At 38.3% G+C, this 25,136-nt stretch overlaps 1 protein-coding gene across 1 annotated transcript in view; it reads left to right on the top strand.

Annotated features, from left to right (window-relative positions):
* LRRC72 (leucine rich repeat containing 72) overlaps positions 1-25,136 on the top strand; it is a 152,928-nt gene that overhangs the window by 90,995 nt on the left and 36,797 nt on the right. The window contains exons 5-6 of the mRNA XM_076006215.1: positions 18,503-18,576; positions 22,846-22,915. Coding sequence (XP_075862330.1) covers positions 18,503-18,576; positions 22,846-22,915 — 144 coding nt within the window. The remainder of the gene's footprint in view (positions 1-18,502; positions 18,577-22,845; positions 22,916-25,136) is intronic.

Below are 25,136 nucleotides of genomic sequence, written 5' to 3'. Positions count from 1 at the left end.
GAAAAAAGGTTCAACATCATCAATCCATAGGAAAATGCAACTAGAAACCACAATGTGTTAGAGAGGAGTTGAGAAATTGGAATCCTCCTATTATGCTAGTGAGAATGTAAAATGTGGCAGTCACGGTCAAAAACAGTTTGGTGGCTCCTCAAAGAGTTAAACATAGAATCAGCATACAACTCAGTAATTCCTCTCTTGGATGTATATTCAAAAGAATTGAAAATAGGTATTCAAACAAAGATGTGTAAAAAAAAAATGTACTTAGAAACACTATTCATAATAACCAAAAAGTGGAAACAACCCAAATGTCCATTAGCTGATGAATGGGTTAACAAAATGTGGTATACTCACATAATGGAAAATTATTTCATTATAAAAAGGAATGGGCCGGGCGTGGTGGCTCACGCCTGTAATCCTAGCACTCTGGGAGGCCGAGGCGGGCAGATTGCTCAAGGTCAGGAGTTCAAAACCAGCCTGAGCGAGACCCCGTCTCTACCATAAAAATAGAAAGAAATTAATTGGCCAACTAATATATATAATATAAAAAAAAATCAGCCGGGCATGGTGGCTCGTGCCTGTAGTCCCAGCTACTCGGGAGGCTGAGGCAGGAGGATTGCTTGAGCCCAGGAGTTTGAGGTTGCTGTGAGCTAGGCTGACGCCACAGCACTCACTCTAGCCTAGGCAAGAAAGCGAGACTCTGTCTCAAAAAAAAAAAAAAAAAAAGAAAAAAAGGAATGAAGTACTGATACATGTGACCATGTGTGTGAACCACAAAAATATTTTACTGAATGTACGAAGCTAGACATAAAAGGTCACATATTGTGTGATTCTCTTAATATAAAATGCCCAAAATAGATAAATCCATAGAAACAGAAAGTAGATTAGTGGTTACTAGGGCTGGGTTAAGGGTGGTATGAAGATCAACTGTTTAACTTGTATGAAGTCTCCTTTAGAAATGATGAAAATATTTTAAAACTAGATAGAGGTGATGATTTCAAACATAGTGGAGGTACTAAACGCCACTGAATTTTACACTTGAAAATGGTTAATTTTTTGTTATGTGAATTTAATGTCAAAAAAATTTTTTTTAAGATCATCAGGTTATATAATTTAAGACCCACTCATTCTCTAGACAGAAGAACTTTAGGCCCTCATGAAGAATTTCAGTGCTTTTAAGTATAAATACTGGTCAATAGGCAATGTTTTAATTTCTTAATATTTGATTTTCTACATAGGGGTGATTTTTAGTAATGTCTTCATTATTCCACTACAGAATATAACTTCTGTATCTTGAACATTTTTTTCCTCATTCATGACATTTGATTATCACTAGCCTTCTTTACCTGTCACATATTCTCTCATCCTAAAAGGAATAAGTCAGTCACATAATTATATATGTACTAAATAAAAGTCTATTAATTTCAATTCAAATAAAGGCAACCAAATATCATTGGTTGTACTGAGTAATATTAAGGTGACTGTTGGTGATTCTCTATTCCCCATGTATGATTTTCCTTTAATTTTTTCCCTCCCTGCTCCCCTCCCTTGCTACCTGATTCCACCTAAATTCTTGATGTCATTGAAAGAAACCTTAATCAAACTAGAAGAAGTTAAAAGGTGAATTTGAGAGAAAACTGTAGGAAAAGCAGAATCTCAGGGGTGATTGGAGCCAGGAATTCTAAGTCCACAGGTCTCTCTCCTCTGTGAGTCCCACTTCTGCCTCTTTGTGTGTTGGCTTTGTACCAGCTCTTTTGCATGGTTGGAAATATGGCCTGGCAGCACCTAGTTTATGTCCCAGCTTGTTTTAATTGCCTCCTCCACACATTAGTGAGGGAAAGACGCCCACCCTCAGGTTATGGGGTTGGCCGAACATATGCACAGCACTGCACGGATGAGATTGACAGCAGCTTGTTAGTCGCCTGTGCTCAGAGCCCAGGAAAGAGGACACTGCTCGCCACACAGGACCACATAGGGCTGCACTCTGGAAGAGAGTGAGCCACCAGGAGCTGTGCAAGAAAATAACGAGGGACTGTGGGACGAAGACTCTGTAGTATCAAGAGGGTGGGGTGCCCCTTGGATTGTTTGAATAATTCTGCAGGTTGGCAGGGAACCGAACCAGCTACTCGGGGATAAGCAGCAGAATAAGGAGAGGCACTTGCAACTAGGCCATTTGAGGTCTTCTCTGTTTCAGATGTCAGAACAACACATAATATTAATTTTAGGCCTTATGCCACAGAGCTTCACCACAAGGAATGGACTGTTCCTAGTTACAATTTGAAAAATCTTGGGGGAATTATTCTGCTGAGGCTGGCTCAGATTGCATGCCTACGTTTAATGCCGGGAGCAGGGTGAGTTATGGTTGTCCCAGTCCTGTGTCACTGGGACGCAGAGCCCCCAGAGGAGGATATCCTCCTTTCAAAAGATGAGAGTGATCAAAAGGCAATGTAATTTCTAATCATAATATGTTCCTTCTCCTTTTTATTTCATTTTCATTTTTAATAATGGACTTCATTTTATAGAGCACGTTTAGATTTACAGGAAATCTGAGCAGAAAGTAGAATTCCCACCCTCTTTCCCACCCCCTGTATTATTATGTATTATTGTGTTATTGTATTGTTTGTATTATTTAATATGTATTATCATGTATTAAAATGTATTATTAACATTTTATATTAGTGAGGAACATTTGCTACTATTGATGAATCCATACTGATCCATTGTCATTAATTAAAGTCTAGAGTTTACATAAGGATACACCCTTTGTTTTTTACAGTTCTATGTGTTTTTTATTAATTTCAGAATTTTACTAGGGTATACACATTTTGGTTACCTAATTTGCTTTTGTACAGTTTGAGTCAAAGTTATAAAAGTTATGAGTGCACCCTTCACCCAGTTAGTGTGCATTGTACCCGTTAGGTGTAAATTTACCCATCTCCTTTTCCCTTTTCCTACCTATGTGATTTCCCTTGAATTTCACTTTCGTATGGGCACATAAATGTTGCTCCATTAGTTCCAATTTAGTATTGAGTATGCATGGTGTTTGGTTTTCCATTCTTGTTTTTTACTTTTGAAAACATACAAATAAAGCTTTATTACTGTTATTTTTAATGGCATTTATTGAAGGTTACTGTGTGCCAGACACTATGCTAAGTGTTTTACATACCTTATGTCATTTAATTATCATCCCAACACTATGACGTGATTATTTATTTATTTAATTCAGGATATTATGGAGGTACAGACATTTTGGTTACATGTAATGTATTTGCCTCACCCAAGGCAGGGCTACAAGCATTCCCTTCCCCCACACAGTGCGCTCCGCTTCCGTCAGTTGTAGGTTTAGGCCCCCAACTCCCCACCTGACCTGCACCCAGTGAGTATTACCACCATGTAAACACCTTAGTGTTGATTAGTTAGTACCAAATTTGATGGTGATTACATGTGGTGCATGTTTTTCCATCCTTGTGATACCTCATTTCGAAGGATAGGCTCCAGCTCTATCCAGGATAATATAAGAGGTGCTAGTTCACCATTGTTTTTTGTAGTTGAGTAGTATTTCATGGTATACATATACCACATTTTATTAATCCACTCATGTATTAATGGGCACTTGGGTTGTTTTCACATCTTTGCAATTGTCCATTCTTGTGATCCTTCTTTTTGTTTCTTTCCTTCCTTTCCCTCTCACCTGGTTTCTCTATTCTTCTCCTCTCCTCTCCTCTCCTCTCCTCTTTTCTCTTCTCTTCTATTCTCCTCTCTTCTTCTCTCCACTCCTCTCCTCTCCTCTTTTTCCCCTGCTCTCTTTCTCCTCCTCTTCTTTTTTGTTCTATTTTCCTTCATTCTTCTTTCCTTATCCCTCTGCCTGCTTTTAACACTCCAAGACTGCAAAACCCACCCCCAGGTATCAACTACACAACTTGTAGGGATCTGGTGGCCTTCAATCTGATTTCTATTAATACTTTTTACTGAATTATCCAGACCACTAGGTAAATGGCAAAGAATTGGGCAGAGCCTAAATTAGCTGCTAGTCTATCTTTCCTACCCAAATCTATGGAAAATTGTGAAGCTTCTTGGCAAGTGTACCCTAATTGTGAAACATTTTCTTCCTTTCAAATCACAAATGAATTAATAAAACAAAATTAATAATTCATAAAACAAAAAATTATTTTCTAAAACTTTAGAAGCCTTAAACTTGAAATGCAAAAACCTCTCAATGCCTTTGCATTTTTTATGAAAAAGATTTCTTTTGAACTACTTTCCAACATGTATTACCTCTAATTAAAATGATTAGTGAACTTTGCTCTTTGCTTTGTGTGCAAAGATGGTAATGAAAGTACCATTAAGAAGAACCTAGCAGCTGAATAAAGGCCACAAAGAGCACACAGTTAATGTGGTCGGTGAAATAGTTTGGAATTGTTTACAAGGGCAATTGAAACACTTCAGGCTCTAAGGAAATAATAGTAACATCTTTAATGATCCATTCGATTGTTGGTCTATGTCAAGCAGACCAAATACAATTAAAGTACATTGAAAGCTATGGGTATTCAGGCTATTTGCTTCCAAACTCCCATTCCTTGGAGAGTGTCTTGTTGTATCCCCGGTCCCTGGCAGAGCATGTGGTTTATGGTAGGGACTCTAGAAATTTCATTGCCTGCCTGACTGAATGAATGAATAGATGAAGGGGGCTAATTTATCTGAAGTATTTTCCTCATACAGTGAAAAGAGCACTTTAAATGGCTTGATGGCCCAAGTCTGGCCATTCATGGTGACCCAAGTTTCCTGGAGCTGGTTTGGGAATCTCCTTCTGCCACTGTAATATGTAGATGACAGCAACAAAATCTGTCGCCAAGAATCCTGAAGCCACTGCCAACAGAGATGATTTGCAAAACTCTTCCAGGACGATAAGGAAAATGAGTCTTCCAGGCTGAGTCTTCTTTCAGAAATTTACCTAAACAATGATGGGAGTGTGGAGAAGAAAATCTCAGTCTCCTCAAATCCTTTCTAACTCAAGAAAGAATCTTAAAGAAACCCATATGTTGATAGTTAGTGTTGATAGATAATGTCCCAAATATGACATAATGACTATACTTTACATTGTCTCTTTGTTTTGGGGGTCTTTTTAATAAAGAATATAATAAAGCACATTTGAAAACCTTTTTATAAAGAAATGAGAAAAATATTTATTGATTTAGTACTAATAATAGTATAAATCCTGGCAAATGATATACTTTTTTTAAGTCAACACTCAGGTTAAGTTCTTTAACAAAAATTCTTTTTAATTATCCTCAAATTAAATTATCATCTCTTATGACAAAAGAGTTTATTTTTACATTTAAACATGAAGCTACATGTAGATAATATTCCAAGAGTAAATCTGTCTTTCTAAATTTAAATATTAATCTGGAAATAGTCAGGATAAGAAATTTTGTCAGCTGTTTACTACATATAATGACAAGGCAAAGGATTCTTTTGAGAAAGACTGAGTTTGACCAGAGAAATGTCCTTTTTGGTCTTACATATATTTATAATTTTTTTTTTTTTTTTTTTTTTTTTTTTGAGACAGAGTCTCGCTTTGTTGCCCAGGCTAGAGTGAGTGCCGTGGAGTCAGCCTAGCTCACAGCAACCTCAAACTCCTGGGCTTGAGTGATCCTTCTGCTTCAGCCTCCCGGGTAGCTGGGACTACAGGCATGCGCCACCATGCCCGGCTAATTTTTTATATATATATCAGTTGGCCAATTAATTTCTTTCTATTTCTAGTAGAGACGGGGTCTCGCTCTTGCTCAGGCTGGTTTTGAACTCCTGACCTTGAGCAATCCGCCCGCCTCGGCCTCCCAAGAGCTAGGATTACAGGCGTGAGCCACAGCGCCCGGCCTATAATTTAAATGTATATATATTACATACATAATGAAATACATAATAATATACATATGTAGATATGTATAATAAGTTATCTATTGCTGCATAGTAGATTATCTCAAAACTTAGCAACTTAAAACAACAAATATTTATTATCTTCCTTTCTGAGTGCCAGGAATCTGGGTACAGCTCAGCTGGGTACCTCTGGACAATCTCCCACACGCTGCAGTCAAGGCAAGGCTGTGGTTATCTCAAAACTCCACTTGGGAGGATCCACTTCCAAACTTCCTCACACGGTTATTGGCAGGCCTCAGGCCCTCTCTGGCTGTTGGCCAGAGACATCAATACCTTGCCATGTGGGCCTCCATGGGTCAGCTGACAGCCTGGCAGCTGGTTTCCTCATAATGGCCTAGAGAGCAAGGAGAGAAGGTGCTCAAGACAGAAACCATAGTGTTTTTGTAATCTAATCTCAGAAGTGATAGCCCATCCTTCATATTCCATTCATTCGAAATGAGTCCATAAATTCAGCCCAGATGCAAGGAGAGGAGACCAGACAAGGACATGAGAACCGGAAGGCAGGGATCATTGGGAGCATTGTCAAGGTTGCCTACTACATGTTTTTGTGAGTGTGTGTGCATGTATATGTATGTGAACATGTATATATGTACACATATATACACAGACACGTGTTCACACACACACATATATGTACATGTGTGTATATTTACAGAGAAAGAGTATTTGTGCTTCAAATGCGTGATTGTTGTTCCGTGCGTGTGATAACATGCAGCATTGCTGCAAGCATTGACAAGACTCCTCTGCCAGTTTAGGGTAAACTCCTCTCTGTCAATAATTCTCACCAAGTTTAAATTGAGCAAAGGGAGGAAAGGGTTAGTAATTTCAGTAATTTCAGGATTGAAAACCTATAATCAAAGTTCATTTTTACAAGTCATATGATGTTTCCACACTGGTGCTGGTGCCAGCTCTAATTTCAAGCCAGGGGCCTCTGTCCTTAGCTTTATGATTTAGAAAGCCCTGCTCTGGCCTTCCCCAGGACCCCGCCACCACTGTGGGACCAGTGGGTATGCCCATCTGGAGTTCTCGCCTCCTCATCTTTTCCACACTCTTTACTCAGGACCTCGAAATGAAGGGTGTATGTTCTCAAGACCCAAGGTATAGGCAAAGGGTAGCTGTTTGCAGGGATGGACAGCACTTAGACATGGGTGCTCATTATTTTTGGGAGAAAATGTAAAATCACACTGAAGCCAGCATAGGCTTAGAATTTATTATTATTATTTTGGCCAAGCTCCAGTTCTGTCCAAATATGAACCATTTTCTATTCCTATACAGGTAGGTATTTGGAAGTTTGTGTGTGAATTTTGAGAGGAAACAAGGTGTGTAAGAAAGAAATGGAAATGGCTGCTTTTCTGAGAGAAGTTAATAAAAACTACATGTGGGCAGTGTTCCTTCAGAACCCTGAAGGCAAAGTGTGGTGTGGGGCTGGGGTGAGGCCAGTGCTCCCCCACCACTCAGCTCAGCTCAGAACTCACCACCACTCTGACAACTCAAAAAATGTTGATGCTTAGAACGTCAGGTGATAGCATCCTGAGCATGGACCCTGGAGATCAGCAAAAGGCATTCTGGAGATACAGAAATAAAGTTTATTTCAGTAGTTTGAAGGGCAGCAGGCATTAGCAAGGAAGATGGGGGACAAGGGAAGACAGCTTTGCAGATGCTGCAAGATGACCTGAGTCTGCCCATTGGTGACTTCAAGACATAGGAGAAACCCTTCACAGACCCAGCTTGTAAGGCTTCAGCCACTGGCATTTGGATGTTAAAGTTAAGCAATGAATATGAAAAGAGTACAAATGACTGATAAGCTTTTGAAAAGATATTCAACTTCACTAAATACATACAAACTAAAACATTGAGATAAAATTTTCTCCAATTAGATTGGCAAAGTTTAACAAAATTGATATCATCCTAGAGAGAAAGGAGCGCTATCATATATATCCAAAAACGCACAAAGACATTCATTATAGCATTGTTTGTCATGGCACAAAATGGACAATAAATGTCCACCGATGGAGTAATGAGTAAATAAGCCATAAGATACATTACAATGGGACATAATGCAATAATTCAGTTCAGTCACTTTATCTATACTGATTTGAAAAGATGAAAGTTTATGGGATGGTAAAGAGAAAATTGAAGGCTGAAGACCCAGTTATATAGTTAAACTCATTTTTTAAAGAAAACCTATGCATACAGAATCAAAAGTTAGCCTACCACAGTTTCATAGATGCTGGCAAAAGTTGAGACCCCTGGTTCAGAGACAAAGGAGAGTTTATTATGCAAAGAAATAGCATAGACAGAATATCAGTATATCACCAATTCTCCTACTCAAAATTTCCAGAAGGCAATATGAAATAGGCCAGGTGATGTGGTCACACACACTGGGTCATATTACAGAAGAGGAAACCTGAACCTAGGGAACCCAAATCTTTTATAATGGGCATTAACTCTTCCTGACCTTAACTTTGTTACAAAAGAGGGATACACTGTCTTTACTGGTATTATGCTGCCCCATAAAAAAAGCAAACAAAGACAAAGAAAAAACAAAACACCTCCCTTTGCTCTGAAGGTAGACACTGTATCTTTCAACATCATTGAAAAATATAGTCCTTAACAAAAGCAATCAGCATCTTTGCTTATGTACAGTAACATGACAGATTTGTCAAAAATTATCCCCCAACATTCCAGTGTCATCTGCGTTCTGTGCAAACAAAAATATTATAGTTGTCAATTAAAATGAAATTAATTAAATGTTATTTTAACAATAATAACATTATTTTACCATAAAACAGTGAAAATGTTGATGCTCTGGTCATCAAATATCAGATGTATCTTTTTATACAAATGATATAGGAATATGTACTTATTGTGGCTGATATATTATTCATTCTATTCTCACATTATACAGTATAAAATGGGTGATAATGATCATTTTATCTAATAAATATTTTTCACTCACTTAGAAAAGTAACATCCAGACTGATTGCTGGAATTATTCAAGACAAAATTAGGATGAGAATTTTTTAAGTTGTATAGCTTTAATGACAGCCCTCACATGCATAATTGTTTTTCTCACACATTTTTAACTAAAAAATTCTTCTTTAAAAACTATTATATGTCAACATCTCAACAGGAATCTTTTACTCTGTAAACAATACATATTATCTGTCTGGGAGAGTGTTGATTAAGTGAAAAATTGTTTGAGCTGAACTTCCAACTTCATTTTAATGTTGAAGAAACTGAGGCCCAGAGACATTGAGTGATTTGAAGGTGGCCAGCAAATAGTTAATGTCAGAGCTGAGACTAAACACCACATGCCCTGACTTGGAGCACAAGGTTCTTTCTTCTTATCCAAACCTACATACATACATGATAGAGCTCTCAAACTGGGGTATGCATACCCCTGCAGGCAATGGCAGCCAGCCAGGGAGGTAAAGCCACAGGATAAACACAGGGTGTCTTGCTTCAATGTAAATATTACACAAAGATTTGAGGAGAGTTAGGGGAACCACTTTATTTTTATATTCAACAAGATTGATTGTAAAAAGGAATGCACACTTACATGAATTTTTTAAATTTCAGGCTAGATTCCTCCAGCTAGAATCCTAACCCACAGAAGTTAAATTTCTCTCTGCTCACTCTGCTAGGGATACTTCTTTTGTAAAAAAAAAATGTATGCCACCAACATAAGGATGTTTAAGAAGACGCTTTTATTCAAAAAGTGCCTTCATTATCTCCATCCTTGACATCCCATAATTAAATTTGCTCCATTTTAGCCCTCATAATCAGTTAAATGGTAACTTTTTCTTGAAGGAGCCCATGAAGACCTTATAATAAATGAGTTCTGAGTTCCTTTCCAAAAATAAGCTGAATGACTTAAAAAAATAAATAAAGGATAAAAATTTTAAGTGTGATTTTAGTAGAGATTAACTGGTGAATAGTTTACTTCTGTAAGATGCTCTCTAAAACTATTTTGCATATGGTCCTAAAATCACATTTGCATACTATACAAAATTCAGCAAGTATTATGCTTTTCCATTTTTCACATAGCATATTCATGAATAATATCTAAAATGCTGTAACACATATTAACAGCAAAAATGGGAGACAAGAGGCCAATAAATTATTTTATATGCCTTCCCAGTGGACCATTCCTCTCATCTGATTTTTATTTCTGGGATTAAAAACCACTTAAACAATAGTTCTCAGATGATTACTCCCTCCGTCATAGCTTGGAGGATTTTACTCCCGCTCCAGTGCCCAATATATTTTAGAACTACTGAAATAATGTGTACTTGATTTCTCCACTGAGACATTTGTTAATGCTCCATCCCAACACCAGCATTTTTTTAAAGCTTGACCGATTTCAAAAAGCTACATTTGATTCCTAGATTTCAAGTTCAGATCTGGAGCCAATAAGACAATTTATTCCATGCAATCAACATTTGTTAAGTGCAGCATGTTAGGCCCTGGCAGAAGATAGAGATGTCTCAAACAGTGTCCTGCCTCCAAAGTTTCCCAAGCTAGAAGGAAACAAGACTCGCATAAATAAGATTATAAAATAATCTATGCTAGAGGTTCCAATACAGCAAGAGGAAATGTCAATTTCAAAAAAATAAATAAATAAATAAACAAATAAAATTCACAGTTGGAAAAGACTGGCCAAATAGTGGCTCAATTTTTCCATGTCCTGCCAGAGAAAGGATTTCTCAGCTACTGAACCAATATGTACATGTTCTTGGCGGATAAGGTCAGGAGAGTTCTTTCCATTTTTCTGTGCACCTCGAATCTTGAGGAGCCTTATTTTTTATTTTTATTTATTTATTTATTTGTTTATTTTGAGACAGAGTCTTACTCTGTTGCTCAGGCTAGAGTGCCGTGGCATCAGCCTGGCTTACAGCAACCTCAAACTCCTAAGCTCAAGCAATCCTCCTGCCTCAGCCTTCCAAGTAGCTGGGACTACAGGCATGTGCCACCATACCCTGCTAATATTTTTTCTGTATATTTTAGTTGCCCAATGAATGTCTTTCTATTTTTAGTAGAGACGGGGTCTCTCTCTTGCTCAGGCTGGTTTCGAACTCCTGACCTTGAGCGATCCTCCCGCCTCGGCCTCCCAGAGTGCTAGGATTACAGGCGTGAGCCACCACGCCTGGCCTTGGGGAGCTTTCATGGGGCCACCCCATCTCCATCCCAGGTCTGAGTCTATGAGATAGGGGTGGCAAATGAGGCATTGGCTTTTGGCAAGCAAGTTGTAAGAAGGCACCAAAAACTCGGCATTGCAAATAAATAACTAAATGCAATATTTAAAAAACAAAAAATCAGGCCGGGCGCTGTGGCTCACGCCTGTAATCCTAGCTCTTGGGAGGCCGAGGCGGGCGGATTGCTCAAGGTCAGGAGTTCAAAACCAGCCTGAGCAAGAGCGAGACCCCGTCTCTACTATAAATAGAAAGAAATTAATTGGCCAACTAATATATATATAAAAAAATTAGCCGGGCATGGTGGCGCATGCCTGTAGTCCCAGCTACCTGGGAGGCTGAGGCAGAAGGATCACTCCAGCCCAGGAGTTTGAGGTTGCTGTGAGCTAGGCTGACGCCACGGCACTCACTCTAGCCTGGGCAACAAAGTGAGACTCTGTCTCAAAAAAAAAAAAAAAAAAAACAAAAAATCAAAACGTTTGCAAAAAACATCCATGATGAAGAAAATATCAAAAATATAAATAAAGACAAGATGGGTAGTACCGACTTATTTTCCATTTGCGTCAAGTTCCACGGAGATACCGCAGGGCACTGCTTCACCCCTACCCTCCACATGAGGCCACATCTAATTTTTGGAAACCTGAATGTTCTGACATTCAGATCTCAAATCAGTGAAATGACCCCTGAGTGGCCGCGGTTCGGGCGCCCTGACCGGCGCGTGGTCCTCGGGTAGAGCTGACACTCGTTCCACCGTGCGCATCACGGCGCGCAGGGGAAGCCCGAGCGTGTCCCGCGCACCACGCGGTGGCGCTGTAGGGCCACACGCACCGACGTCACGGAAGTCAGGGTTTGGCTCCCAGTCTTGCCTAGGCTGGATTGGCTTTTCATCAACAGTTACTGGAATGCGGTAACTGTTGGTAACCAGAGAGCCGCCGGCCGAGCCAAGTCCAACGTCTGTGCCCGCGGGCGGGCCAGACCCAGCTGGTGACTGGTGCCGCGGCCACCATGTGTCCCGGAGACTCGGTCTCCCTGGCCCGCATCTCCCTGCCCCGCATCTCCCTGTCCCGCGCCTTCTCGAGCTTCGGAGTGCAGAAGGCTCCGGAACCTGTCATACCGAGTGCTCGCAGGGTAAGCAGCGCCTGCCTCCGGGCCGTGAGCCCCTCAAGCCCCTGCTCTGAGGCCCAGCCCTGCCTGGGGTCGGAGGAGGAGGCGGGCAGGTGAGCGATGGTGAACCCCACCCAGACCCTCCACCAGGCTAGAGGTCCGTAAGCTCCTGGGTAGGGTTTGGGGGCTGCCCTTGACGTCCTCACTAATAGACTTAACTAACATTGATCTTTTCCCACTCAACATCTAAGATACATATATGTGTGTGTGTGTGTGTGTGTGTGTGTGTGTGTGTGTGTCTGTGTATTCTAGAGTTCTTCCACCTGTCTGGAAAGATTTGGGGCTACTATGGTTACACAAGGGTGCGAGTTCTGTGATGAATTGAAAGCCAGTCACATTAAGTCCTAACTCCTAGTGTGTGTGCATGTTGCATGTAGGTATAGGAATTTATCATCAGAGAGGTTATTTTCTTCTATGGATTTTTAATACAGGCCTTATTCTCATAGGACTTAATAATCTCACAATCTTTACACATTTTTTCTGTTGCATCTAGATCCCAAAGCATTGAGCACTGGAGGAACCTGCTGCTATTCTCCCTGTGCTAGAACTGTTCGCATCTCAGTTCTGTGTTGGATTGTTTTGGTTTTCATTATATGTTAACCAAGTAATGTGAAATCTGATTCTCCCCCCCCCCCAATCGTCTGTCTACTGAAATTGCCCTCCAAATTCAATGCCTTTTCTGAGTAACATCCTCTGCCACCCAATGCAGTGCTGCGGATTGACATTTTTCCTTCTTGAAATCCCTCTCTTGGCTCCTGCTGTCCTTTTGTTCCTCTGCCTAAGTTTATAACCAGCCCTTCTTTGTCCACTTCCCCACATGTTTTCCTCCTCCTCTCTCCACCTAGACACTTCACAGTGCACTTCCTCTTGTCACACTCTCTCCTCTAGGCCGACCGGCTGGCCAGGTCTGCACAGCCACCTTGATGGAATCTCCGTGAGACCCGTGTTCACACTTGCAGCTTTCTGGGGCCCGCCCTGACCTGTGTGTTCCACCAGGGCCCCAATCTCAGCATTCCTCAGCACAACCGTCTTTCCTCCCAGCCACCTTTCTCATCATGAAGTCGTCACATCATCATCGTCATCATCACCTGGGACTTCCTTGCCCTCATTCTCTGCCTTCAGTTACTTGCCAGTTCCCATCAATTCTCCCTAAACACACCCCATGTCATGTCTGTTCACTGCTCATTCACACTCGCCACCACCCTGGGGCAGGCTCTTAGCTCTGGCCTTGCTTCTCCAGAGGTGGCCTTGTTTCCTGTCTGCAGTTCCCTCTACACCCCAGGCCCCATACTCGTTGCTGCTAGAGTCATCTTCCTGAAGCCTAGCTTCAGCTTTGTCAAGTCTTTTTGCCCCATTCAAAAATCCTGTAATACTTCCCTGTTGCCCCAGAATTGAGTCTGATGCTGAATTACCCAATATTTAATTAAGCCTGTGCTTCCAGGGTACTAACAAAACAAGGACACCAAAAGAGAAGAAGGAAAAATATTTTTTAAATAACTTGTTATTGGATATTGTTTAAAAGCATTAATGTAGTTGTCATGGAAAAAATCATAACTTATTGGACTTTCTTACATGGATTTTTACCATGAAATTACTTAGTAAATATACTTCATATGTATGGACATACACATGTATGTATATACCATATAAAATTAAATTAATTTTACATTACAAATTATATAAAACACATGACTTTAACTTAGAGTTCTCAAGACCTGTAAAAGTTTTATCTGGGTGCTGATTAAGTGTACACTTCTGAGCCTAAATTTCAAAGTAAGCACAAATAATAGGATCCTAATCCACCTATCTTAATTTATTTCTCACAATTGCCTTCCACGTGCCTTTCATTGCAACCAAAGGCTGTACAGCCCCAAATGCCTCACACTTTCTCCCCCTACTTCTTTTCTTTTGTGGACTTTCTCCCCTTTTCCACCAACATCCTATTTCTCATTTCTCCTCACCCTGTAAGGCCCAGCCCAGCTGTCAGTCGTGCCCTGAAATCTCAGATTGTCCAGGCTGGCAGTATAGGCATAGTTGCCTTTTGCTTTATTGCACTTTACAGATATTGCATTTCTTACAAATTAAAGGTTTGTAGTAACCCTGCATCAAGCAAGTCTATCAGTGCCATTTTTCCAAATGCACATAGTCACTTCATGTCTCTTTGTCACATTTTGGTAATTTTCACAATATTTCAAACTTTTTCATTATTATTATATCTGTTATGATAAAGGTCAGTGATCTTTGGTGTTACTATTGTAGTTATTTTGGGGTACCATGAATCATAACCTTAAAAGATGAGGAACTTGATCTATAAATGCAGGTGTGGTCTGACTGATCTAATGAACGGCCATTCCCCCATCTCTCCCTCTCTCTTTGGGAGTCCTTTTCCTTGAGACACAATAGTATTAAAATTAGGCCAATTAATAACAATGACCTCTAAGTGGTCAAATGGAAAGGAAGAGTCTCACATCTCTCACTTTAAATCAAAAGCTAGAAGTGATTAAGCTTAGTGAGGAAGGCATGTTGAAAGCCAAGATAGGCTGAAAGCTATCTTTGCTTCTTGTGTCAAACAGCTAAGTTATGAACACAAAGGGAAAGTTCTTGAAGGAAATTAAAAGTGCTACTCCAGTGAACACATAAATGATAAAAAGCAAAACAGCCTTATTGCTGACATGGAGAAAGTTTTAGTGGTCTGGATAGAAGATCAAACCAGCCACAACATTCCCTTAAGCCAAAGCCTAACTCTTCAGTTAGCAAGACCCTAACTCTCTTCAATTTTATGAAGGCTGAAAGAGGTGAGGAGCTGCAGAAGAAAAGTTTGAAGTTAACAGAAGTTCCATAGGATATAGCTGTCATAGATAGTGATTTTTCTAATGGATATGGAAAAGTAAATTGAAAACCTTCTGGACAGGCTTCACCATTCTAGATGCCATTAAGAACATTCATGATTCATGGGAGGAGGTCAAAATATCAATATTAACAGGAGTTTGAAAGAAGTTGATTCCAGCCCCCATGGATTACTTTGAGGATTCAAGACTTCAGTGGAGGAGGTCACTGCAAATATGGTGGAAATACCAAGAGAACTAGAATTAGAAATGGAATTTGAAGATGTGACTGAATTGCTGCGATCTCATGATAAAACTTGAACACATGAGAAGTTGCTTCTTAGGGATAAGCAAAGAAAGTGATTTCTTGAGGCTAGACATGGCGGCTCACATCTGTAATCCTAGCACTTTGGGAGGCTGAAAAGGAAAGATCACTTGAGGCCAGAAGTTCAAGACTGGCCTGCGCAACAGTGAGACACCATCTCTACCAAAAATAGAAAAAAATTAGCTAAGCACTGTATGATTCCACTTATATGATGTATGTAGAGTAATCAGATTCATAAAGACAGAAAGTAGAAGGGTGATTACCAGGACTGGGGGAGAGGTACATGGGGAGTCAGTGTTTAATGAGTATAGTTTTGGTTGCAGAAGATGAAAAATTTCTGGGAATGGATGGTGGTGATGGTTGCATAGCAATATGACTGTGCTTCACGTGCATGTACTTAATGCCACAGACCTATAAACTGAAAAATGGCTAACATGGTAAATTCTATGGGATGAATATTTTATTACAATAAAAAATTGTTCAGGGAAAGGATGCTTGTTGTGCTTCTGTAGATGAAGGAAAGTTCTACTAATGAAGCTGTGTGTTGACTGGGAACTGGAACTGATCCACCATAGATTCACAGAAATGCAAAACCTCTTGACACATTGTTGTATTTCTTTGCGCTTTGGCATTAATACTTTGTATCAGATTCATACGAAATTATCATTTAGAGAGAAACATGCCAGGACAAAAAGTTGTGTACATAAATAATTAATCACGCCAGTGATTTACATATTATGTAGCTATTTCAGTTTCTCTTTTCACTCTCTCTTATGTTTCTACATTTGATTTAATCCTTAAATATTCTATGGCTAAAATTTTCAAAATGTGTATTACTTTCTGATTATCAAATTAAAGCATTTATTTAAAAATATTCAAACATTATTAAAAAAAAATCTATTGCCTAGAAAGTGAAAGTCCCTCATGATCTCAAGTGATGACTTTTGCTAACAATTTGGAATGTGTGCATTTTGTGTACATATAAATGTAATGTTTAAGACAAATACTGGTATACATATTATACTGCCAATTACTTTGTTACTTAAAAATATATTTTGGATATCTTTAGCTATCTAGATATGCATCTGCATTAATCAGGGTTCTCCAGAGAAACAGAACCAATAGGATATATAGAGATATATAGAAAAAGCTTTATTATGAAGGATTGGTTTGCTTCATTCTCGAGGCTGAGAAACCCCACAATCTGCTGTTTGCAAGCTGGAGCCCCAGGAGAGCCAGTGATGTAGTTTAGTCCAAACCCAAAGGCCTGAGAACTAAGAGTGCTGATATCTGAAGGCAGGAGAAGATGGATGTCCCAGCTCTGGAAGAGAGAATGAATTCACACCTCCTCTGCCTTTTTGTTCTATGTGGACCCTCAATGGATTGGATGGCTCCCACCCTGCTTAGGATGGATCTTCCTTACTCAGTCTACCCATTCAAATGCTAATCTCTTCCAGAAACACCCTCAGAAACATGACCAGAAAAAAATGATTTATAGACTGTCTAGGCATCCCCTAAGCCAGTCAAATTGACACCTGAAATGAACCATCAAACCATCTCTCTGTATTTTTCAACCATATTTAACCCATATTTCAATTAATGAGGAATATTTCACAACCACGGATAGCATATGCTGAAATCAGCAACGATACTCGCATATTTTCTGTGTGTATATATCTGTGTGTTTCTGAGTGCTGGGTGTGGAATGGCTGGATCAAGTTAAAAGAATGTTTATAATTTTAATTGGTGGATACAAGATTTTAATTCTACTTTGGCTGCCTTAATTACCTCAAACACTCTGCAAAGTTGTGACTGTATGTAGTAGAGGCTGATCGGTTAGATCTTCAAGTGAAAACACCCAGATGAGAATGCCTGCATCTGAGCCTGTGAATTCTCCAAGCCCCTAGAATCAGGATGCTGCACAAGGAATCAAGGGAAGTGTGGGACTATAAATTTGCAGCTTCTCTCCATCACTGTGATATCTACTTTCCTCACTTCTTTAAATATTTGTTCATCCATTAAATTTAACTCTTCTTAAAGTCCTCTGCTAGATAGTAAAACCAGTGTCAAAATTTTGTAAATCACATACAAAAATTTATAAGTCAATTATCACTTCCCCATTCATAACAAATCCCAGCTGAAATTTGGTGATTGTTTTGACTCTGATAATTACAATGTCTGTCAGATTCCAGAATTGCAGTGATTATACTTTTCACTTTTGTTGTGTCTTGTTGGTTCTACTCGTTCAAGGCAAATTATAGACAGAATGTAAATTTTTCATATGGTTTTCGGTCTTGTGGCCTATGAATGTTATTTTGTAATTTAGCAAAGGACCATAAGAAGAAAAAGCAAAGTACTTAAGTAACTGTTGCTGGATTTGTATTTTCAAAACAAAACCTATGGGAACCTATGGGTTGCTTCTCCACCAAAAGTTCCCGCAGTGTAAGGATGTTAGTAACTCATGAAAAATGAAGATACTGCTGCTTGCTAAGCCAGGGAAAATATATTTATTCATTTATTCAGAGAAAAAATGATATCTATTCATTCCTTTATTCATTCATTTCACATTTTTTGAGAACTTACTGGGTGCCAAGCATAATGTGTTAGGCACAAAAAAGAATCTTCTATGCTAACATATGTTAAATTCTACTCTCTCCACCTCCAACCCTGATTCTGAGTGTCTTCAATAAATGTAGGAAACATCAAATATTAATTCTTCATGTCGAAGGAGCATTCAAAAATAAGTACTTAAAGACCAAATTATCCTACTCATAGAGAATCAAAAACTTGTTTCTGGTGTATATGTGCACATATCCATTTTTTTTTCTTTCCGATTAAAAATTATTTACACATTTGTGCCAAGGATTAAAGATAATGAAATTCAACCGCAAAAATGAGTAAATAATATATAATTGTGGTGTTGGAATTTATCAGTTTGGGGTGGTTGTCTCCGTATTCACCTTTCTTTTGATCTTCTTGTAGATATTATTGTTATTGACTGCAAATGCCTCTGTATTTTTGCTCGTTGGAATGTGGTTTGACAGATTAATTATATGTTATAGGCAGTTGAAGATCAGTTAAAGATATGTGGCTACAAGAGGGATGCTGATGTCTTTGAGCTGTTCCTTTCTAAAAAGTAAGTATTTCTTACATAAAAAAATGAAAGAGTATCATGTTATACTGTTTCATAGATTTAAATGTTCTTTTCCATTTCCTCCCCTCAAGGACTGGATGGGTAAACACACTCTAATTACTTTACCAGTTGTTGGAGTACACAGTTTATATTAGAGAAGAAAGATATTGAAATGAATGAAAACAAAGATTATGGAACAAGCCTGGGTCTGAATCCCAGCTCTATCTCTTCCAGCTGGGCGATCTTGGGTGTGTCACGTAACCTCCCTGTTAGGATTGTCAGATTCCAAATAAATACATAAGACATTCAGTTAAATTTGAATTTCAGGGAAATAATGAATATAATTTTTTTCAGTATAAGTATTTCCCACACAGCATTTGTAACATTAGTTGTTTCTCTGAAATTCGCATGTAACCAGTATCCTGTATTATATCTGGTAACTCTATCCGCTGTGTATCGTAATACTACATTATTCACAGGGTTATTGTGAAGATTAGTTGTTGTGTGTTAGTTAGTAAAAGGTAGAGGAGGGTCTGATTCATAGTAAGTACTTAAGCATTAGTACAATTAATATCGTTACTATTATTAGGAACAATGACTCATTATACTGTTATACTATAGTAATAACCCCTGTTATACCACAACTCCTAACACTACCTGTACTAAATACTTACTGGTAAGGAGGAAAACCCCTCCCTTATGTTAACAGCCCTCTTTGATTCCACTGGAACTCCCCAAGGTGGCAGACGACAAAGTGGGTTTTTCTATAGAGTGGTTCTAGTACCTGAGATGGAACCCGGGTATAAGATAAAAAGGAAATTGTGCGTGACATTAGCCTCTGACACCACAGTTTTCACTACATGGTAGTGACACTGCAGTTTGTATTTTAATAACAATGACCCTACTCCTCCTACTCTTCTTTTTGCAGATACTTTTCTTAATGCCTAGAATTCTAAGTATCATTTTAAAATAGGCTTGACATAGTTTTTCTCATATGTAATCTTTGCAACTCAACTTCTTTGTAAACAAGTGCCCTACTTTATCAATGAATTTAATCACTTTTATCTCTAGTGATTTGAATAAATTCTTTATTAATAAACATATTTTTATTAATAATAAATATTTATTTTTGTAAGTACAGAGAAAAGCATTTATCTTTGTAATGGCGCTAAATATCTTGGTAATAGGGGAATAAATAGGTGGCCTATTTGAAATTTTAAAAAATATATTTTTTAGTGTGAAATAGGTAATGGTAGAGAATTGTGACACACTTAAGGTTATGCTTTGACCCTCTCTAAAGATCAGTTAGTTTTATCATAACAATAAACACTTCATGTGGTCAAAAAATTGCATTTCATGATTTTGACAACTGTACACTATTGATTACTAGGGTAAGTAGATAACAATAAGAATAGCTTTAAAACACTAGAAAAATCAAAATATTGCTTCCCAACAGTGGAATTAATACCAGATATTATGGTCTTCTTGCATGAAGGACAACACTTTCTATATCCTCAAAATGCTAAGTCACCATTTAATCCAGCTGGGGACAAAAAATATTTCACAGTCCAGATGCCAATAAACTGAGTAAACTGGTTATTTGCCTAAGTTTCTATTGCCCCTGGAAAATGAAAAGCATCTTACTGATGTCTTCTTTAGTGATCACAGAGAACATACACTATGACAAGCTGTTGACATATTATTGTCAGCATGAGCCATTGCCATCATTAGTAGAAGAATTACCTCTCATTATCTTTGATTGGCTTCACCTTAGAATGTAACAGCCCATTATTGATTTAGGACAAGTTTATGTGCAGAATAAACACTTCTGACTTAAAAGAGTTAAAGTACTCTTAAAAAGTGAATCACTTTATTATAACGTATTATGTAATCACTGAAAATTCAGCATTGATATTTACTACAAGAAAATTAATGATGGTAACTTGACAAAGTTAATATTTTAAAGTACTAGTATATTAAAATAACTTTTGTGGGAAATTCTCTAAGTGAGGCATGAGGTCCTCTGACACTACCTTGTAATGATTGCTTTATTATTTATCATGGAGACATACTAAGTTAACTATCATTATTGCCCAGTGCAATAGTTAACGTGCACCAAGGTCTAAGCACTCCTTCCCAGAAATAGGACATGTGTCCACACTGGGAGAGAAAAATGTATTATGTGTGTAAATTTCTTATTAAAAGTTTCTTTGGAGGAGTCTGGAATATTTTGCTGTGCCAGGAAAGGACTCAAAGACTAATAGTACATGTCAAAAGGATACAGGATTATGCTTGAACTGTCATCTGTACAAAATAATTGAGAATTTTTTTTTAAGTGATAAAGGATTAAGAAAAAACTCTTTAAATTCAGGGAAGATGAGGAAGAGAATAAATTAGAGAAATAAGGGGGAGGAGCAGATGTTCTTTAAAGAATAATGCCAGTTAATAAATGCAAAAAGAGTGAGAACATTAGAGAAAAATCATCACTTTATAATCCTAAATCTATTGATTCAGGGACAGATCATCAATTAAAGCTAATATCATCAAGTAAATAGTTGTCAGAGAAGAAGACATACATGTGGTCTCAGGTTGTTGCTTCATATGATACAATTATAATTTGCACTTTTGCAATAGACAGAACTGGCAGATACCACCTCAACCAAATGACTGAATTTAGCTTCACCAAGAGTGGGGCAAACTGACATTTGCCTCCTGATGCAATTCAGTAATTACCACTGATGTAACTGAGAAGTAGAAGTGATCTTCCTTGAACTTGATCATTAGGAAGCAGTCAGGCAAATCAAGAATGTGGGACATTCTATCAGGCAATTAGTCTGGATTTCTCAAAAAGTCAATATTAAGGGAGAAAAAGGAAAGAGGGTGACTACATTTAAAAAGACTAATGGGTTATACCGGCAAAAATTGCAATGTATGAATGTTGATGGGATTCAGGATTTAAACAAACAAACTATAAAAGAAATGTAGTGGCAATGGAGAAAATTTGAATATGAATGACAGACCAGATGACACTGAATTAAATTTAATCTTCTTGGGTGTGATGAGGGTATCGTGGCTATGCAGAACAATGTCCTGTTTGGGAGGCTGGCATGCTGACCTATTTAGACTGAGAGGCCTGCAATAAAAAAAGCCTGCAACTTATTTTCAAATGAGCCATCAAGAAAATCATCAACCAATAAATATATAAATTAGATAGAGTGAGCATAAGTGTGGCAATATATTAAAAATTATGAAGGTTATACAAGTGTTCATTACAATGTTCTTTCAACTTTTCTTAAGTTTAAAATTTTTCAATATATTAATAAAAACCTCATGAGAAAAGTTTATTTTGTTTAAAAATGTTTGCATACTTTAAAAAAATATGTATGTTTCATAAAAATTAGGAAAATATTAGTCCCCCAGGGTCCTAAGGTTAAAAATAATTGTGAGAGGATATGATCATAAATGAATTAATATGTGTAATAATAATGACATGAGTATTTTTTAAGTGCTTTGAAAAGTTCCTGGCATATAATATGTGCTTTGTAAGTGTATGATAAATAGAGATATATGTAAACATACTTAGGACCCACAGTTTCTGACCTAAGAAATAAAAGAGCTCCAAATACTCCAGGCTACATCAGTCAAATGTCCCACTGTCCTCAGATAGCAGCCTCTCCCCACTCGGCCTCTGCCCCTTTGCTCAATGACTTGGATTAGCAATAAGGACCAGGACTGCTTGGACAGCTAAAGTCCCACATAGTTCAAGAAGGGTGAATAATATTTTGATCTTAAAATTAATAAACAATAAAAGGAGAATGGAGCACTTCACTTAGTCCCTGTCCCTTGGTGTCCTGTAATTTCCATCTCCTAAGTCCAGTGTGGTCAAGATCAGACTGACTCCAAAGCAAAAACCCTGCAGGCAAGATTGAAGCAGGAGCCAACTGCGTTTCCCACATTTGCTTAAAAGTCTAATATCATCTTCACATTTCTCCCTTTGCCCTCGCCCCAGTAAAGTTTGTTTTGAATTGAGGTTCCCATAAATTCAGTAATAATGAGGTGTAAATTTCTGCTAACTAGCTGACAAAATCTTAATCCAGCTGAATGAAGTGATAATGATGGAATTTCAGAAATTAGCAGGTAAGCATGCCAACAATTTTGAAAGGACAGAGAGAGGCCTTTTCTGTTACTCAAAAGCCATACTAACTACGTGACCAGGTGTACCCATAAGTGAATTAATCGTTGCTAATGTTCATGGTTTCTTTTTCTTTCCAGGGACCTGACAGAGGTCATTGATCTTTCTAGGTTTAAAAACTTAAAATACTTATGGCTTCATCATAACAAGGTAGTATTATATTTTATCTTTCAATTACTAAAATTAAGTTACTATCTTAGTTTCTTATTTTTAATAGAGCTAATCTTTAAAAATATTGATATTTTATATTTAAAATTTAAATTTAGGTAAAAAAACTTATATATAACATATATATGATAAATCGGGCATATATATCTGGTATATATGTGTGTATGTGTGTGTATATTCACATACATATACATACACACATACACATGTTATGTTGAATAACGACAATTTGTCAGATGCTATCAGACTACAATTTTACTTTTATTTCTCATATTTTGTCAAAACTGTTCAGTGGAGGCTATTTCTTCCCAGGCTCATGACAGAAAACCTGGGCAGTCTTACGACTCTTTTCATCTCTCTTAGGTAATACAAAATCTTACAGTCCATTTGTGTAATAGTCGCGGTCTCAGTTCATAAATGGGAATCTATGAATCAGATGTCAATCTTCATCCTCAAGTAGGACATCCCTCTCCCGTTAATCAGCTACGGCTGACAGCAAACAGCCAACTGCCTACAGTATGAACTAGGGTGGTAGAGTTGGCTGTTTTCCTCCCCCTCACCTTCACTCCAGCCTTCTCCAGGTTTGGTATGGAATGGGGTGGTGTGTGGAAGAGGAAAAAAGGCAAGGGAGAAACAAAGTTCTTTGCTTTATACCCTCGGGTACTACCAAATGTTCAGAGTTGCTCCTTCTCTTCATGGGGCTATTCAGAAGCTTCCCTTCTAGGCTTGTCCAACACTGAGTCCTCTTTGCTGGCTACTCCTGAGCTCACCTGACCTTTATCCCAGCACTGCTTAACAACTGAGAGTTTCCTGGGGCTGGCAAATTATACCCTTGGGCAGAATCCCTGGCAAAGTGCCCACGGTCAACATTCCTACAGTGATCAGGTTGCCAGGACCCACACACCTTTGCTCTTTAGTCAGAGGCCAAGAGGGTTGGGACTTCCCAAATGCTACCCAAGCTGACTTAGTTTCCCGGGGAAGTGTCAGGCACCAGGCCACCATATCCCCAACTGAGGGAAAATGTCTCAAAGTCACTGGGTGTGGTCCTAGGAGCTTCTCTTAGAGGCCAGGGTTTAGGGGGCAGGAATAGGGGCCTGTGTGGGGGACTTCAACCTCTTCCCCAGCACAAGAGCAAGACTAAAATTCAAACCCAGGCAATTATTGCAGTAAGCTAGTCAGTAAGTTGTTTTCAACTTTCAAAAATTCAGCTTTCCAACAGCTTGTATTTTGTTCATTATACAGTATATAGAGAACCCAATCTTGGCATTTTCAATTTAGATTTTCAAATACTCACTAATGAAGACAAATAATTTGAGTTTTCAGTAGTAGTGTGCCCATCGATCAGCAGTCCCGATTCACAGCATCGAATCTTTAAACAGCCTGTTTATGAAAATATTTCAATATTTTATTGCATTTTTAGTCTTTTTTTAGAAAAACCAACTGACTGGAAAATGGAAAATGAAAATGCTTTAGTATTAACTGTAAACATAAATCTTATAATCTTGAAATAATTTCTGGGAGAACAACACAAATACCTTCGAGGCCCAGGGAGCTAACAACTGAAATGGAAAGTGCATGCACCACTTAAGGGCACATAAGTTCAAAAGTCTTTTTAGAAAACACTCTGCCAAAGATTATTCTTGATCACAGTGTGAGACTTCTGATTAGAAAAACATGGAAACCATCAGGCATGGCAACAGTGACTAATCTTTGTTTTTAGTGTGTGTTCCTTGTGGTGTTCAATAGTGTTCAGTTTGGAAGGAAAAAACATGTACAAATGTTGGCAGTATGTCCCAAGGAAGAGGCATAATTAAGGATTTTACAATATTTTTCAGCTTTCTGGAAGTGGATATTGTGGAACCTCCAACCACTCATTGAATTTTTGTACAATTGTCTTTCAGATGCATTATGCCCTTGGAAGGGATTGCATGAACTATCAACTGTTTTACTTTCCTGTGTTTTGAAAGAGGTTGGACTGGGAAAGGGATGTGACAAGTGGCTGAATTCCTTTTTTGTGTTTGCTTATTTATATCCATCACACTATCTCTATTATTTCCAAAATCGGTATCACTTACTTATCATACCTGAAACAGGACCTCAGTGGTCATGGAATAAGTGAATAAGCTAAAGTGAGTTTTCTTATTGATCAATAATTACCTGAGTATTCATATTCCATCAAAATTAAAGTCTTATTCAGACCCAA

The sequence above is a fragment of the Microcebus murinus genome, chromosome 9 (assembly GCF_040939455.1).
Source record: "Microcebus murinus isolate Inina chromosome 9, M.murinus_Inina_mat1.0, whole genome shotgun sequence".
NCBI lineage: Eukaryota > Metazoa > Chordata > Mammalia > Primates > Cheirogaleidae > Microcebus > Microcebus murinus.
This window is presented reverse-complemented; position numbering and strand designations above follow the sequence as displayed.